Source organism: Lepus europaeus, chromosome 8, assembly GCF_033115175.1.
Source record: "Lepus europaeus isolate LE1 chromosome 8, mLepTim1.pri, whole genome shotgun sequence".
Classification (NCBI taxonomy): Eukaryota; Metazoa; Chordata; class Mammalia; order Lagomorpha; family Leporidae; genus Lepus; species Lepus europaeus.
The window spans coordinates 109,497,078-109,511,841 of NC_084834.1; the positions used below are offsets into that span (position 1 = coordinate 109,497,078).

Genomic DNA, 14,764 nt, shown 5'->3' on the forward strand with positions numbered 1-14,764 from the left:
GTTTGTCCCTAACAGCCTTTGAAATCTACTTAGAGGCCTCCGTGCCTCCTTGGCACTGTCAAACTTTGCTGATGGGGTGCTCTTTGGGGCTGCACACTGATAATCGGCTACTTTCCTTGGCAGATTACTGGCACCTCTGCATTTCTAAGATTTCCTTTTTCATTGTTCCAGCCATGGGCTTCAATCTCATAGCATAAATCTGCCTGGTCTTCCAGGCTTTCCTTTATATCTCAGTGGGAGACCCCATGACCCCAGAACTCTTGCATTCTGCATGCCTGCAAAATCAATATCATGTGGATAACACCAAGGTTTGCCACCAGCAGGAGCCACACCTAAACTCAAAGAGGCAGAATCCAGAGCATTCCTGGGCCAATAGAGCACACTGGTACTCTTTCTTGAAAGGATTTTTTTCCCTGGAAGATCATTAAAAACAAATTTGTAGTTCTGGGCCTCTGATGACGGGAGGGCAGGCTGGGAGGTCTCTGAAATGCCCCCAGGGTCTTCCTCCCATTGTTTTGCCCATTAACACATGCTTCCCTTTCACTTGCACTAATCTCTTTAACATGTGGTTTCTCCAACTCATTTTCCTGTCCCCAATAAGCTTTTTCTTCATTTCTTCCCTGACCGTGCTGCAAATTTTCTAAATCTTTCTGTTCTGCTCCATTTTACTCCTGATTCTTGTTGTGACACTAAGAGTAGCCAATAACACCCATACTACAGCCTGAACACTTTGCTGCCTTGAAATCTCTCCCAACAAATAAGCCGGTCTACCATCTTTTTTTTTTTTTTTTTTTTTTTTTTTTTTTTTTTTTTTTTTGACAGGTAGAGTTATAGACAGTGAGACAGACAGAGAGAAAGGCCTTCCTTCAGTTGGTTTACCCCCCAAATAGCTGCTATGGCCGGCGCGCTGCACCAATCCGAAGCCAGGAGCCAGGTGCTTCCTCCTGGTCTCCTATGCGGGTGCAGGGCCCAAGCACTTGGGCCATCCTCCACTGACCTCCCGGGCCACAGCAGAGACCTGGACTACAAGAGGAGCAACTGGGACTAGAACCTGGTGCCCATATGGGATGCCAGAACCGCAGGTGGAGGATTAACCAAGTGAGCCATGTCGCCAGCCCCTGGTCTACCATCTTTAAGTTCAGCCTCCCACAGTCTCAGGACAAGGACATAATATCACAATGTAGCAAGGATCCATCATTTTATATCAGTATTGCCTTTACTGTCCACATTTTTACCAGCATTCAGGTCTTCGGGATCTTCTTCCAAACTGTCCATAATGCTCTTCTTACATCATTCTGGGCTTCCTCTAGATTTCTTCTTCAAACTCTCCCAACCTTCCCTGCTAAACCAACTCCAAAGGTTTCTCCACATCTTCAGATGTACTTATTAGTGATGACCCCGCTTCTCCATACCAATTTTCTGTATCAGTCAGCTTTTTGTTACTTTAACTAAATACCCAAGAGGAGCTTCCTGAGAATGAAAAAGTTTATTTCAGTTTACAGTTTGGAAGTTCACAGTGGAGGATCAGGTGGCCCCATTAGCCAGTATCAGGAAGAGGCAGGTCATAGTGCAGCAGGTACAAAAAGGTACATGGTGAGCCAGGTATCAGAGAGCGAAGCTAGGCTTGAAATTACAAAGTTGAAATAACAAAGTCTCTTGCAAAAGCTGCCTTCTAAGGGCAAGCCCTCAATGACCTAAAGACCTCCCATCAGACACCCCCCCTCCCCCACCCAGACACCTTAAGTAGATCAAGTCTCCACCTTTAATCCCTCAACCCTTCACATTATGACTTCAGTGTTGAAACATCTACATGAGTTTGGGGAAGCCAATTACTCTTCAATCAATAACAGGAAGTGAGGACAGCAGGAAAAGGCACAGGGAGAAGCTAGACAATGATGTGGCTTCAATAATGCAGTCTTAGGTAGATTTCTGTGGGAGACCTGGAGCCTACATTCCATCACAGAGGTGGTTCTGGACAGAAGAATGGGTGATGAGAGGGGCTGTTGGTATTATACCAAAAAGGGCTGCCCTGGGAAGGTGGAGCAAAACCTCCCAGACATCACTGGACCAGTGCTCAGGTACGGCAAGGGCAACCTTCTGGAGAAATGCAAGGATGAGATGTTACTAGTCAACACTTACAGAAGTGTGGGTATACCTGCCCATTGAATTTGCAACGTTAGTAGAGAATAAGTTTCTGCTGCAATTCTTAGATCACAATTAATCATCACTAAGTGAATTCTGTTTCTTAAGAAATTTAAGAAAAAAATTCCTGGTAAATGACTATAAAGAATAACTTCTTGCTGGCCTAGATCTCTAGATCACTCAAAGAAATATTCTGAATTCACTTCCCTTTCTTCTGTTGGTCTTTAAATTATCCATTCCCATGATAGACACTTTTGGTAACGAATAATAGAAGTAACTAATAGAGTAACAATATATGAATGATAGATTCATAGATGATGTACTTCGATGATACATAATAAAAAGAGATAGATAGATAGATAGATAGATAGATAGATAGAATAATATATAGGGCAATGAATGCTATTGGGGAAACCTAAAGATTCATCATCTGGCTTTAGGAATGACCAGAACAAACACTGTTCTTGGGCTTTTGTTCTTTCCATTTTTCTCTATGTGGCAAATAAGTTACCTAATAGCTACCTTAAATTCACATTCTGCCAGGGTAATAACTGAAGCAAGAAAAGCATGTTTTCCACAATTTTCCTTATTGGGAAATGTGAAGAAGTCCAGCTTTCAGGTTGGCCCAATTGGAAACATTTACCGATTCCTACCCTAATTACTGTGATCACATGAAACTGTGCCACTCTAATGGGAGATGGGAGAAGAGGGCAAGTTTAGCTGTACTGAAACTACAAGGAAGAAAACCACGTTACCCTTCTGCATTCAACAGTCTGCTTAACATTTTCACTTGGGTCTCTCATAGGCCTCTCAAAGTTATCCTGTCCTAATCCCATTCTTGAAGGTGTTTTCCTCTCCTATTTTCTTGTCCTTATTTTGTTTTCCACCTAACAAATGACGTCATTGTCTACCTCATTCCTAGAATACTTTCATTTCCCTTATCCTCAAGTCTAATTTATTCAAAAGTCATGTTTCTACTGCTAAATCATTATATCCATCCCATCCTATACAAACCTAGCTAATATGATCCTTCAAAGAGGCAACTCAAAGTTATCACTGTTTCTGCTTCATATTCTATTATCTTTTTGTGTACACCACATTTCACAAATGGCTTCCAAATGCAGTCTGAATAAAATCCACTCTCCTCAGCAAAATCTCCATGCACCTGCAGGCTTCATTCTGACTCCTCCCACATTTGCACTTTCCTCATTGCTCACATGCACTACCTCATTGACCTTCTTTTGGACTCTTTGCACAATCTTTCCTGACCTGGAAGATTACCTCATGACCCTATTCTTTTGCTCTGAGTCCTTCTCATCTTATAGTTGTCACTTAAACATCACTTATAACCCTCCTCTATTATAGTCCCCCAGGCATTTTTTTCAATGTTATTTTGCTATATTAACTGCATTCGTAATGACTGTCTTTTTGTATATCTGTCTATACTATGAATCTTAAGCCTATAGTCTTTGCGTTCACAATGCTTTATGCTACTGTTACAGTGTTTCAAACAGGAGATCCCTAATTGATTGTATTGAGTGAATAAATAAATGACAAAAAAGGAAGAAGGAGTTTATTGAAAGACTTAGGAAAGAGAACAAAAGTAAGCATTTTTTGTCTTCATACTCTTGGTTAAGATTAATCATAGCTGGAGAATCAACTGTTAATGAAAAGTTGTACACCTACCTGTGCAAGGTGATAAAACCAAAGTTAGGAAAAGATAGTCCCTTCTTAAAGGAATTTGTAAGATGATTTGTGTATGAAAATTTAAGCATGAACAAGAATATAAAAATTTAGATAACAAAGTGGTAAATAAGACATGCCACAGTGCAGCATACAATTGTCAAAATGTATGACTTGAATGATCATTATTTTAGAAGTTCAGAGGAAGGAAAATCTCTTTGAGTTAGCAGATTTTCTTTGAACAGAAAGGGAAATGGAATCAGTTTGTTGGTGTTTTTGGTCTCTACTGGTACATATGAATCCCTGACTGACTGGAAAGGATATTTGCAGAATTTGCCTGACTTAATTTCATGAGTGGACCTCAGAGGAATTCCCTGGCTAGCATCAGTAACTCCTGGTTTTTCCTGAGTACTTAATTTGCATTCAGTCCTAGCCTGATGAAAGTTGTGAGTTCAAACTTGCCAATCACTGGATGAGCCCCAGGCCATTTAGAAAGAGTCACAGTTGATGCTTTAAATATGTTTTGTCATTTTGTAATGCTGGAGTTCAAACCAAGGTCTCCAGTTGGTCTCTGATTTTAAGGTGAACTTTTTCCCCATTTTACCCTCAGTAAAAGACTGTCTTTTTTTTTTTTTAAATGGAATAGACTTAGAATCTTAGAGACTATCTTATTTTAAATGGAATAGCTGTTGATAAAATGACTTAGTTTAGGTTTTGATCATTAAAAGGGAAAGCTACAATTAATAGTTTAGACTATCATGTTACTGAGTTCTGGAAGAAAAAATATAAAAACTAATTAAACTTCTCTGAAAATGATTATAATAATAGTTACCTGTAGAGGAAAAGTTCATTTAGTCTGTTAACTTTAGAAGCAACAAAGGCAACCTCTCAGGAGGTTCTCTTTTGTAAGGCTTAGCTTTATGGATGAAAAACTGGATTTGTGGCCTTTTTTTAAGGTTTATTTCCCCAGAACCTTCCTACCCATTGACAAAGCTTCTTAGTAAACTCTAGTTAGGATTCATAAGATTTTGTGCATTTTCTTGTAAAATTCAGTTTTAGCAACAAACCCTGCCATGTCAAGTTAGCCAGAATCTCTATTAAATATCTGATCACCTCATCCTCCAGCACCCTCCAGATGACCAGCACTGGAGGTCTTAGGATGAACCAGACACACCCCTTGCTCTCTCACAGCTCCATACTTCAAATGGAAGTCTTCATCTTGAAGTTGTATTGCTTTCCTTGCTGGTCATCTTCATCAGTATAGAGCCAAGCATAACTCTCAAATCACATGGAGCGCTCAAATTTATGTGATGATTTTGTTCCTGCTCTTCCAGCCCCAGGTGAAGACCTGGGCCTCATCATGGCTGGGATTACAGTAAATGTCATCCATGTGGGCATGAATACACTCTCACTGTATGCCCCTTGGCTACATTGAAGTGGTAGGTTCTTCCTGGGCCAACACCACTTCCCTGTTCTTCCTGTCTGCTCTTCTCTTCCTGGATGTGTAGTCGGGAAAAAATGCACATGGAAACCTGGGAAGTTTAGAGCCTGAAGGTACAGGCTCCAGCAGTGGAGTTCCAGCTCCACTGGCCACTCCCAGCATGTTCATGGTGTGCACTGATGTTTGAGACCGGAACTTTGCTATTGGACACAGGCCATTGTGTATAAACTGACCTGTGTGGTCCACATGGTCCCTTAGTTTTGGTGTGACAACCAGTGTCCAAATGGGAAAGGCTATGTGGGCAGGGAATACTGAGCAAGCTCGATGATCCCACAGCAGCGTTCTCCTGTGTGCCAGTGTGTGCCCTTGCACTGGTGTTTCGCTTGAAGCCTTGAAGGACCTGCTTCCCTCTGTATTCACCAGTGACAAAAATATTCTCTTCGTGAGCCAAGTGGTGCCTACATGGCTCCTTCTATCTGGTGCATCTGTGGGCACCTGTGAGGGAGTCCTGAGAGGTTTAGAGAGACAAAAGATTGGTGCTGTCTTGAATATAATTGGTTGTTAATATGTTTGGCTTTCCCATGGAAGTATATCTGACGTTTCCTGCTGAACTTGAGATAACAGGTCTGTGGTCTGCATTGATAGGTTGTGGCTTCTTTCATGCCCTTTTCTATTTGGTGTATATCTTGAGGACAAGCAGGAGTAGCATTGGAGAGCAGGCTCAGGTTCCAGCTGGGCTAAAGGGGCATGAAGAGAACTTACCTACTTCAAGGGCTCCACCTATCCTGAGAAGAGAAGTGTCAGTGGTGTGCTTTTGCCAGACCAGTGATTCAGACCATCCAACTGGGAAGAAAACCAGCAGTATGCAGTGGCCACAATTGGAGATCTTTTGGCAGTGAAATAATTTTCTATCGTGGAATGGCTTTAACTGGTGCTGCTGTTGTCCCATTAGCAGGAATTTTTAGAGTTTTCAATGACTATGGCTGAAACTTCTGAATTACCACCAGCTGACAAGGTAATGCCATCTATTAAGCATGAAGGTGACCTTATTGTTTGGACAATGGTTTCACCCTCCACTGTGAGTAGAGGGGATAGCATCGATGTTTTCTTGTTTATTTGACAAATTGTGCTATCCTAATGGGAATCAAGAAAAGAGCCACAATGTTAAACAAGATTTTCTATTAACTCCATTCTGGTTTCTAAACATATTATCTGTGTTCTATGCTGTAAATGTTCTTTAATCTTATATTTAGGAGCTTCCTTCTTCCAGGAAAGTGGCTTGTTCTCCTATTAAATGTTATCATTCATCTGGTTTTATTTGTGCTTCTCTGTTGATGTACATAATCTTGTCACTGGATGTATATAATGTGCCTATTCAGTAGTACCTTAGGTGTTGCCATATGAGCTTTTGTAAAATGAACACATTAAAGTTTTAGAGAAAGAAATAAAAAAGAAGATTTGAAGGTTGGGCAGGGCAAGATATGAGCCAATGAAGGGGTGAGATGGTGGTGCCCACACTGAGAGAGGTCTTGGACTTGAAGCAGAAGTATAATACATTTAGGTGTGTACTCTAGATGTACTCTTTGTTGCTGGCATTCAAGGGGAGAAAGAAGGTGGGACTACATAACCATGACAGTGAGAGACTACTACAGATGCCCAGACACAAGTTTTAAAGGAACTCATTTTGGTCCCTAACTGTATATTTGTAGCAAAGGAAGGGGATTAAGCATTTACAAAGTAAAATCTGCCAGGCATTATTTCTAGTTTAGCGGATTCAGAGAAAGGGGGAATATAGCAGAGAAGAGAGACCATATTTTCTCTTCCCAGAAGATATAGTAATTGGGAGAGGCAAGACTTGACCTTGGCAGTGGATTTTATGTAAGCTTTCATGGATCTGAAGTTTCTGATTTCTGATTCTCAGCCCAATATTTGACTAAAAATGTAAATTTGATTTTCTCTGCTGTAAATGTTCTTTAGCCTTCCTTATCTTGAGTCTGTTTCTTCTTCCAGGAAACTGGTACATTCTTCTATCAAATATTAATGTTCATCTATTTTTGTTTGTATTTCTCATTGAACAGAGGCAATGCCTCATCAGTTGACTAGGTTCCCTTTTGGGAATCAGAATTCTTTAAGAAATCATCTCATTGAACATTCTAAATCCGTCAGTGGCTCAGATTGGAACAGCTGAGTCATGAAATGCTAATGGTATGGAGTGTAGTGATTCCCAGCCCCAGTACTGGTTGTGAAACCCTGCATGTTGCACAGAGATGACTAACAAGTGAGGGTGTTGGAGACACATGACAGATATCTCAAGTTATGTCAAATGGCCTAGTAATCACAGAATAATTTCAGAAGTCAACTGATTGGTATCAGTAGTGGGCTTGATGCTATACTGGGCAATGAGTGCAGCAAACAGGGTAGGCCATCTTAGAAACCAGGATGCTGCCTTATAAAACAGCACATATTTTAAATGATAGAATAATGAACATTACCACTGTCAATAATCTACTAGATACCAGACAAGGTGTGAAATGTGTGATTAGATTTCATTTCCAACAGTTGCCATGCCAAGCTACGGAGAATTGTCAAGTTGAATAATTTTGTTAAAGTTTTTTAGGATTAGAACTCAGATTTAGTGTTATCACTGTAAATAAACCACTTGAATAAACTAAAATTTTGATTTTGCCTCAAATCTCTAGATAAGACAAGAAATATCATCTTTCTTAAAGCTAATAATAAAAATAAAGCTAATATAAAAATATTAGCTAATATAAAAATATTTTTCCTTTTTGTTTGTTTTTGTAACCAGATATCTAGGATATTTCGACGTTCTTCTGGAGGAGGACGATTCATCAAATCACATGTTATTAAATTAAGGTATGTACAGTGATTTGTAGCTTCACCCCTCTGCTATTAAGATGGAATATTTCAACACGACTGCTCAGCTGCTCTGAACACATCTTTGCAGCCACATAAAGGTTTCATAAATGGCATAATGGCAGCCCAGGCCATGCTACTTATTTCCCAGGCACTATGGGAAATGTAAAGGGCTTTACAACAGAAGTGTCCCAATTACTAGGGAGAAAAAAACTAGGAAAAATATGAAGAGAAGGGATGATGCTGCTAACACATCTCTGCCCCTTTGGCTGGAGAAAAATTGATCATTTTATTTTCTTCACTTTAATCCTATTAACCATCAGACTATAACTTTCTCTGCAATAAGGTTTTCCTTTAATGCCAGTACATTTTTATTGCTCTTTCTAAATGACTTTTTATTTGCATGCTTTGATGAAAAGCAATATACATAAATTAAATAGGGGATTATTATTAGAGACTAAATTACTACAATCCATCTTAAATACGTTTTATGTGAGGTCTAAAAGACTTAGATTTCACAGTGATAATGCATATATTTGTAATGTTTGTTTCACTTCTTGATAGTAAAGAAAATGCACATCTGATTTTCCTTTTTGTCCTTTCTTCCTTCATTCCTTCTTTACTTTTCTTCCTTTTCCCTTTTTCCTGCCATCATTCTCTCTCTCTTTCACGTCTTTCTTTTCTTCTTTTCCTTTATATGTAAATTTAAGTTCAGTGAGTCTCAAAAGGACACCAAAGGCTTTCTAGCCCTAATATCCCATTATAAACTTATACATTTGAAACAATTATCAAATGCTTTCCTTTTATAAGAGTTTCTCTAATCATTCATTCATTAACTGATGAGCAAACCCTGAAACTTCAGTGATTTGATACACTCAGGCTCATCTTATTCTCATGTTAGAGGCCAAAGAGTCAAAAGTGGGCAAGGAGTGGGCAGTGGTGAGAACTGTGGAGAAGAACTGCACATGGGATCTTCTGCATCCGGTTGCAGACAAAGGAAGAGCAAAGGGAAGAAAGCAGTGTGGGAGGTTTCTCAGGAACCAGGTCTGCAAGTGGAGGACAGCATAGCTGCACACATTCCTTTGGCTAGAATTCATTAAGGAATTTTAATAATTTCAAGAGAGACTAAGTGATGAAATCCAGCTCTGTGCTCAGGAGGCAGAGCACATGAGTTTAGTAAACAAAGTCATGGTCTCTGCCATACTGCTCTGAACAAGAATAACCATGGTTACCAATTTGGCAGATAATGCCTTAAAAAGAAAATCTTATAAATTCATACATAGCTGATTTTATGAATATCTCCTCCCCAAAATCCCACTAAACTTAGCTAAATAAGAGCAACTTTCTAGGTAAATATCATATACCATAATTCTTTTTTTCTCTAAATTATAAAAAAGATTTATTTATTTACTGTAAAGACTCAGAGAGAGAGAGAGAGAGAGATCTCCCCCATCCACTGGTTCACTCTCCAGGCGGTGGCAATGCGTCCAGGGCTGAGTCAGGCCAAAGCCAGGAAACCGGAGTTTCATCTGGGTCTCCCACAGGGGTGACAGGGACCCAAGTACTTGGTCCATCTTCTGTTGCTTTTCCCAGGCATTAGCAGGGAGCTGGGTTGGAAGTTTAACAGCCAGGACACAAACCCATGCCAATATGGGATGCTGACATCCAAAGCTACAACTTCACTCACTATGGCACAACATAGGCCCCCATATACAGTACTTCTCAGATATTTCTCCTTTGTGTCTTCTACAATGCTGACATCAGTCTAATCATTATAAATCCACTCTTATTCTCTGATATAGAGATAACTTAAAAAGATGGTATGTACATAAACTATCCATTATGTTTCTTTAAATTCAGTATGAGTCCTAATAGATACAAAGTGGTTCATGTTGGAGACATGGCGTTGCTCACTGCCTTCTGCTCTTCAGTCCAGATGAACAAGGTGTGAATGTTCTCATGGTGCTCATGTTTCGCTATCCATCTACTGATAGTGCTGAGAGAGTCAAGAAAAAGATCGAAAGGATTTTACATCAAAATCTGAAGATCAAACAGTTGCCTTTGACTATAAATAAACCATCTTTTAGCCTCACACGTAAGTCTTCTTTGTTCCTTTATGAAAACAGCTTTGTACACATATATTGAAATATTACATTTACCATATATATATATAAATTTTAAAAATATCTTTTGTCTTGTTAGACATGCACAGTGATTTTTATTATATTGTTTTAAAACCAAAATAACTACATTCTGTGACCATGTTCCATAACAAAATTCAACTGCATGTATTTTCTTTTGCCACACACATCTTTCATTAAATAGAGAAATATCCAGGAAACCTCTAGAAGAGATTGGAGATCACATCGCTTTTTTCAATGTCAGGGTTTACAATGCAATGTCCCAATATCCCAAAGTGTCCTGCCTTGGTTCATTGAGGACTTTGAACTGAAAGAAATTGAAAAGGCCCTGGGAGAAGGTATTTCTGACTTTATCCTGCCCTGCTTCCCTTCCTCCCCAAAGTGAGCTACAGTATCTAGAACCCTTCCTCCCCAAAATAAGCCATAAAACTCAGACGTATCGTTCCAACCTTCCCCTGCCTTTCTGAGTAGAAGCTGGCCTTACAGAAACTTTATGACCTACCTTGTTTGATAGTAGATCATAAGACCCTCATTCCAAATGGGCCCTGCCATGTATCCAGGCTGAAGGAATGCTACGCAGAGAGACCAAGAAGAATCTGAACAGACAGGCTTTGCTGTGGCTCCCCCTTCGATCTGTTACCACTAGATTACACTCTTTGTCCAGGTATATTTCTGCAGTACACAGCTGTCCATTCTGCACAACCAGCTTTCCCTGGATCTTTGTGTCTTCATCTCTGAAGGCTCTCATTTCATGAAAAGCTTTTATTCAATGAGTTTTCATGTTTTCTCCTGTTAATCTGTCATTATCAGTTTTATTTCAGATCTAATCAGGAACCCTACAATGGGAAATCCATGTTTTTGAGAAAATCACTGTATAAGTCTCCATTTTTGATCACCAAATCATTACAAAAGTTCAATGTCGCTGACTTAAAATGAGTAGAAATGGATACAATTGATGGGAAAAAGATGTCACTGATGTCACAACAACTCTCATTAACTCAATTCCTACCGTTTGTTAGACCAGGGTGTTGTAAGCCCTGGGGGGAGTCTATTACATAATAGTTCCCTGGAACTGCTCTAGCAACACTGGCCAGTGGTGAAATGCCTAAACCTAGAAGTCTGATCAACACCAGCTGGGATGGGAAGAGGAGATTGCTTCCTCAAGTTATACTTGGCCCCCCACAGAAAGCAATCACACTACCCTTATCCTTTGTTTCCTAATTTCTTTTTCTGTTTCTTAAGCAAAGTCCTAAAATAAAGTGCCTTCTGATTTTATTTTAAAGTGAAATTATGTCATTTGTACTCAAAATCAGAGATTGTTATGTAAGAGGGTACCTCAAAAAGTTTTTGAAAGAATGAAATGAAAAGATAAGTTTATTTCAGTGCAAAAATTTTTGAAAAATATTCAGATCTTTTTTAAACTTTTTTTAACTTTTATTTAATAAATATAAATTTCTAAAGTACAACTTTTGGATTATAGCAGCTTTTTCCCCCCATAACCTCCCTCCCACCCTCAACCATCCCATCTCCCACTCCCTCTCCCATCCCATTCACATCAAGATTCATTTTCAATTATATACAAAAGATCAATTTAGTATATACTAAGTAAAGATTTCAACAGTTTGCACCCACACAGAAACACGAAGTATAAAGTACTGTTTGAGTACTAGTCATATCTTTTTCATAGTTTTTGTGTACTTTATTAAGATCTCTTGTGTGTCACTTGTTATATAAAATCTTGTGCTCTTTTGAAATATGGATGTTTTAGATAATAAGTGTTTCTGTTAATGACCATTTAAACAAAGCAGCATGAAATGGGAATATATTCTTTTTACCAACTAATTCATGTTTTATTTATTACAGCTATTGACAATAAAAAGATGAGAAATCTTCTCAACAGCCGTAAGTTCAAAAATCCACAATTATCTGTTTATTTCACAGCAAATATAATAAAAAAGTCATAGAAAAGTTAGCAATACAATTTACAAAGCTTTTAAAAGTTTCTTTTAATATTATTACTTCTCATTTAGATGTGTTATATTTTTTAATTGTTTATATAACAGGCAGAGAGACAGAGAGATGGAGACAGACTTGCATCTGTTGTTTCACTCCCCAAATTACCACAATGGCCAGGACTGGGCTAGGTTGAAGCCATCAGCTAGCACACGACCCATGTCTCCTACTCATGTTTCTTGAGTCTTCACCACTGCCTCCAAGAGTCTGTATTATCAGGAAGATAGAATTAAAAGCCAGAGTCCAGTATCAGACTCAGGTACTCCAACATGGAATGCAGGCATCTTAACTGATATTTTAACCACAAGGTTATATGGCTGCCTATAGGATATTTTTCCATTAATTTCTATTTTTGTAAGAAGATGTCTTTCTGGGGCCGGCACTGTGGTGCAGTGAGTTAAAGCCCTGGCCTGAAGCACCGGCATCCCATATGGGCTCCAGTTCCAGTCCCAGCTGCTCCTCTTCTGATCCAGCTCTCTGCTATGGCCTGGTGTTGGGGTGGATTCATTCTGAGAGGAGGAGCGCAGTGGGGGCAAGAGACATGGAATCACGACACAGACACTGGGAGTCGGTGAAAGGCTAAAGACGAGCAGCTCACAGACTCGTTTATTTCAGTTGGTGCAGCAGGTTATATAGCCGAGGCAGCCAATCCGTTTGAGGGGTGGTTTACGCCATAATCAATCACTGCCTGTTGCCAGACAGGCTCCTTTACCAGGTGGGTTCCAAAGCCATTCCTGAGTAACTGATGCTCGCTTGCCAGCAGCCATCTTGGCATGGCCTTCTCATTCCACCACAGCCTGGGATAGCAATAGAGGATGCCCGAAGTCCTTGGGCCCCTGCACCCACATGGGAGACCTGGAAAAAGCTCCTGGCTCCTGGCTTCAGATCAGTGCAGCTCTGGCCGTTGTGGCCATCTGGAGAGTGAACCATCGAATGGAAGACCTCTGTCTCTGTATCTACCTCTCTGTAACTCTGTCCTTCAAAATAACTAAAATAAATCTTTTTTAAAAAAGCATCCTTTTATAGTGTTTAATATTTAAGATATTTAAATTTATAAATTTTTAACAAATATTTTAAGTTTTATGATACATAGAATATAGTTAAAACACATAGTATTATTGATATTACACTCAAATTCTCTAAATTTTCTTTTTAAAATTTTCTCTCACACTTCATGAGGGTATTCTAAACTAGTAACTAGTTAAACTTTTTCTTGTTGAAAATGTTCAGTTTTCTTTCAGTTTTATTGAAATATTTGCTTTGCACATTTTCTGCCTCTTTGCTGCTATATCACTCACATTCCAGCATTGATTCATATTTAGGGTCTTTTGTGGGCAAATACATGCCCCTCAAAAATGTAAGGGGCAAGCATTTCTCCTAGTGGTTGAGAGGACAGTGTCCCACGCTAGGGTGCCTGGGTTCTAGTCCTATCTCTGGCTCTTGATTCCAACTTCCTGCTATGCAGATTATGAGGGGTGGGGAAGCAGGTGATGGTTCTAGTGGTTGGTCCTGGCCATCCACCTGGGGCCTACTGGTTTTTGCCAGGCTCAGCTCTAGCCATTGTGGAAAGTGAGGAATCAACCAGGGATGGGAGCACTTCATTCTGTCTGTTTCTCTCTGTGTGTGTCTCTCTCTCTGTTTTTCTGTCAAAACAATTTTCGGGGGTTCTGGTGATGTGGCATATTTGATATGATGCTGCATCCCAACCCATATGGGTGCCAGTTTGTATCCCAGCTGCTCCACTTCCAATCCAGCTCCCTGCTAATTTTCTGGGAAAAGCAGTGGAAAGTGCCCCAGGTGTCTAGGCTCCTGCCATGCAAGCTCCTAGTTTTGTCCTGGCCCAACTTGAGCCATTGTGACCATCTAGGTAGTGAACCAGCAGATGAAAGATCTCTCTCTCTCTCTCTCTCTCTCCCTCTCTCTCTCTCTCTCCTTCTGTCTCTGTGACTGACTCAGCTACTTATCTTCCTTCTCAAAGGATTAGTTTTCTCATGTAAAAAGTGAAACCTACTTATCTTCCTTCTCAGAGGATTAGTTTTCTCATGTAAAAAGTGAATCGCTATGAATACACCTAAAAAGGCAGCAGAAGATCTATAACTTTGTGATGAACCATAACTTATCTGTTTGCTCATTGTGCATTTTTAAAAGATGCATTTATTTATTTGAAAGGCAGAGTTACAGAGAGAGAAGGAGACACACACACACATACACACACATACACACAGGTCTTCCATTTGTAGGTTCACTCCCTAAATGGCCACAACAACTGGGGCTAGGCCAAGCCAAAGCCAGGAATCAACAGCTTCTTCCCCACATCCCACATGGTACAGGGGCCCAAACAGTTGGGCCATCTTCTGCTTTCCTAGGTGCATTAGCAGGGAGCTAGATGGGAAGTGAAGCAGTTGGGACTCAAACTGGTGCCCACATGGGATGCTGAAGCTGCAGGCTGTGGCCTAACCCACTGTGC

At 39.9% G+C, this 14,764-nt stretch overlaps 1 protein-coding gene across 1 annotated transcript in view; it reads left to right on the forward strand.

Annotated features, from left to right (window-relative positions):
- The window catches only part of LOC133765714 (transmembrane protease serine 11F), a 66,222-nt gene that overhangs the window by 33,600 nt on the left and 17,858 nt on the right, over positions 1–14,764 (forward strand). Inside the window, exons 4-6 of the mRNA XM_062199254.1 lie at positions 8,076–8,143; positions 10,075–10,238; positions 12,148–12,186. Coding sequence (XP_062055238.1) covers positions 8,076–8,143; positions 10,075–10,238; positions 12,148–12,186 — 271 coding nt within the window. The remainder of the gene's footprint in view (positions 1–8,075; positions 8,144–10,074; positions 10,239–12,147; positions 12,187–14,764) is intronic.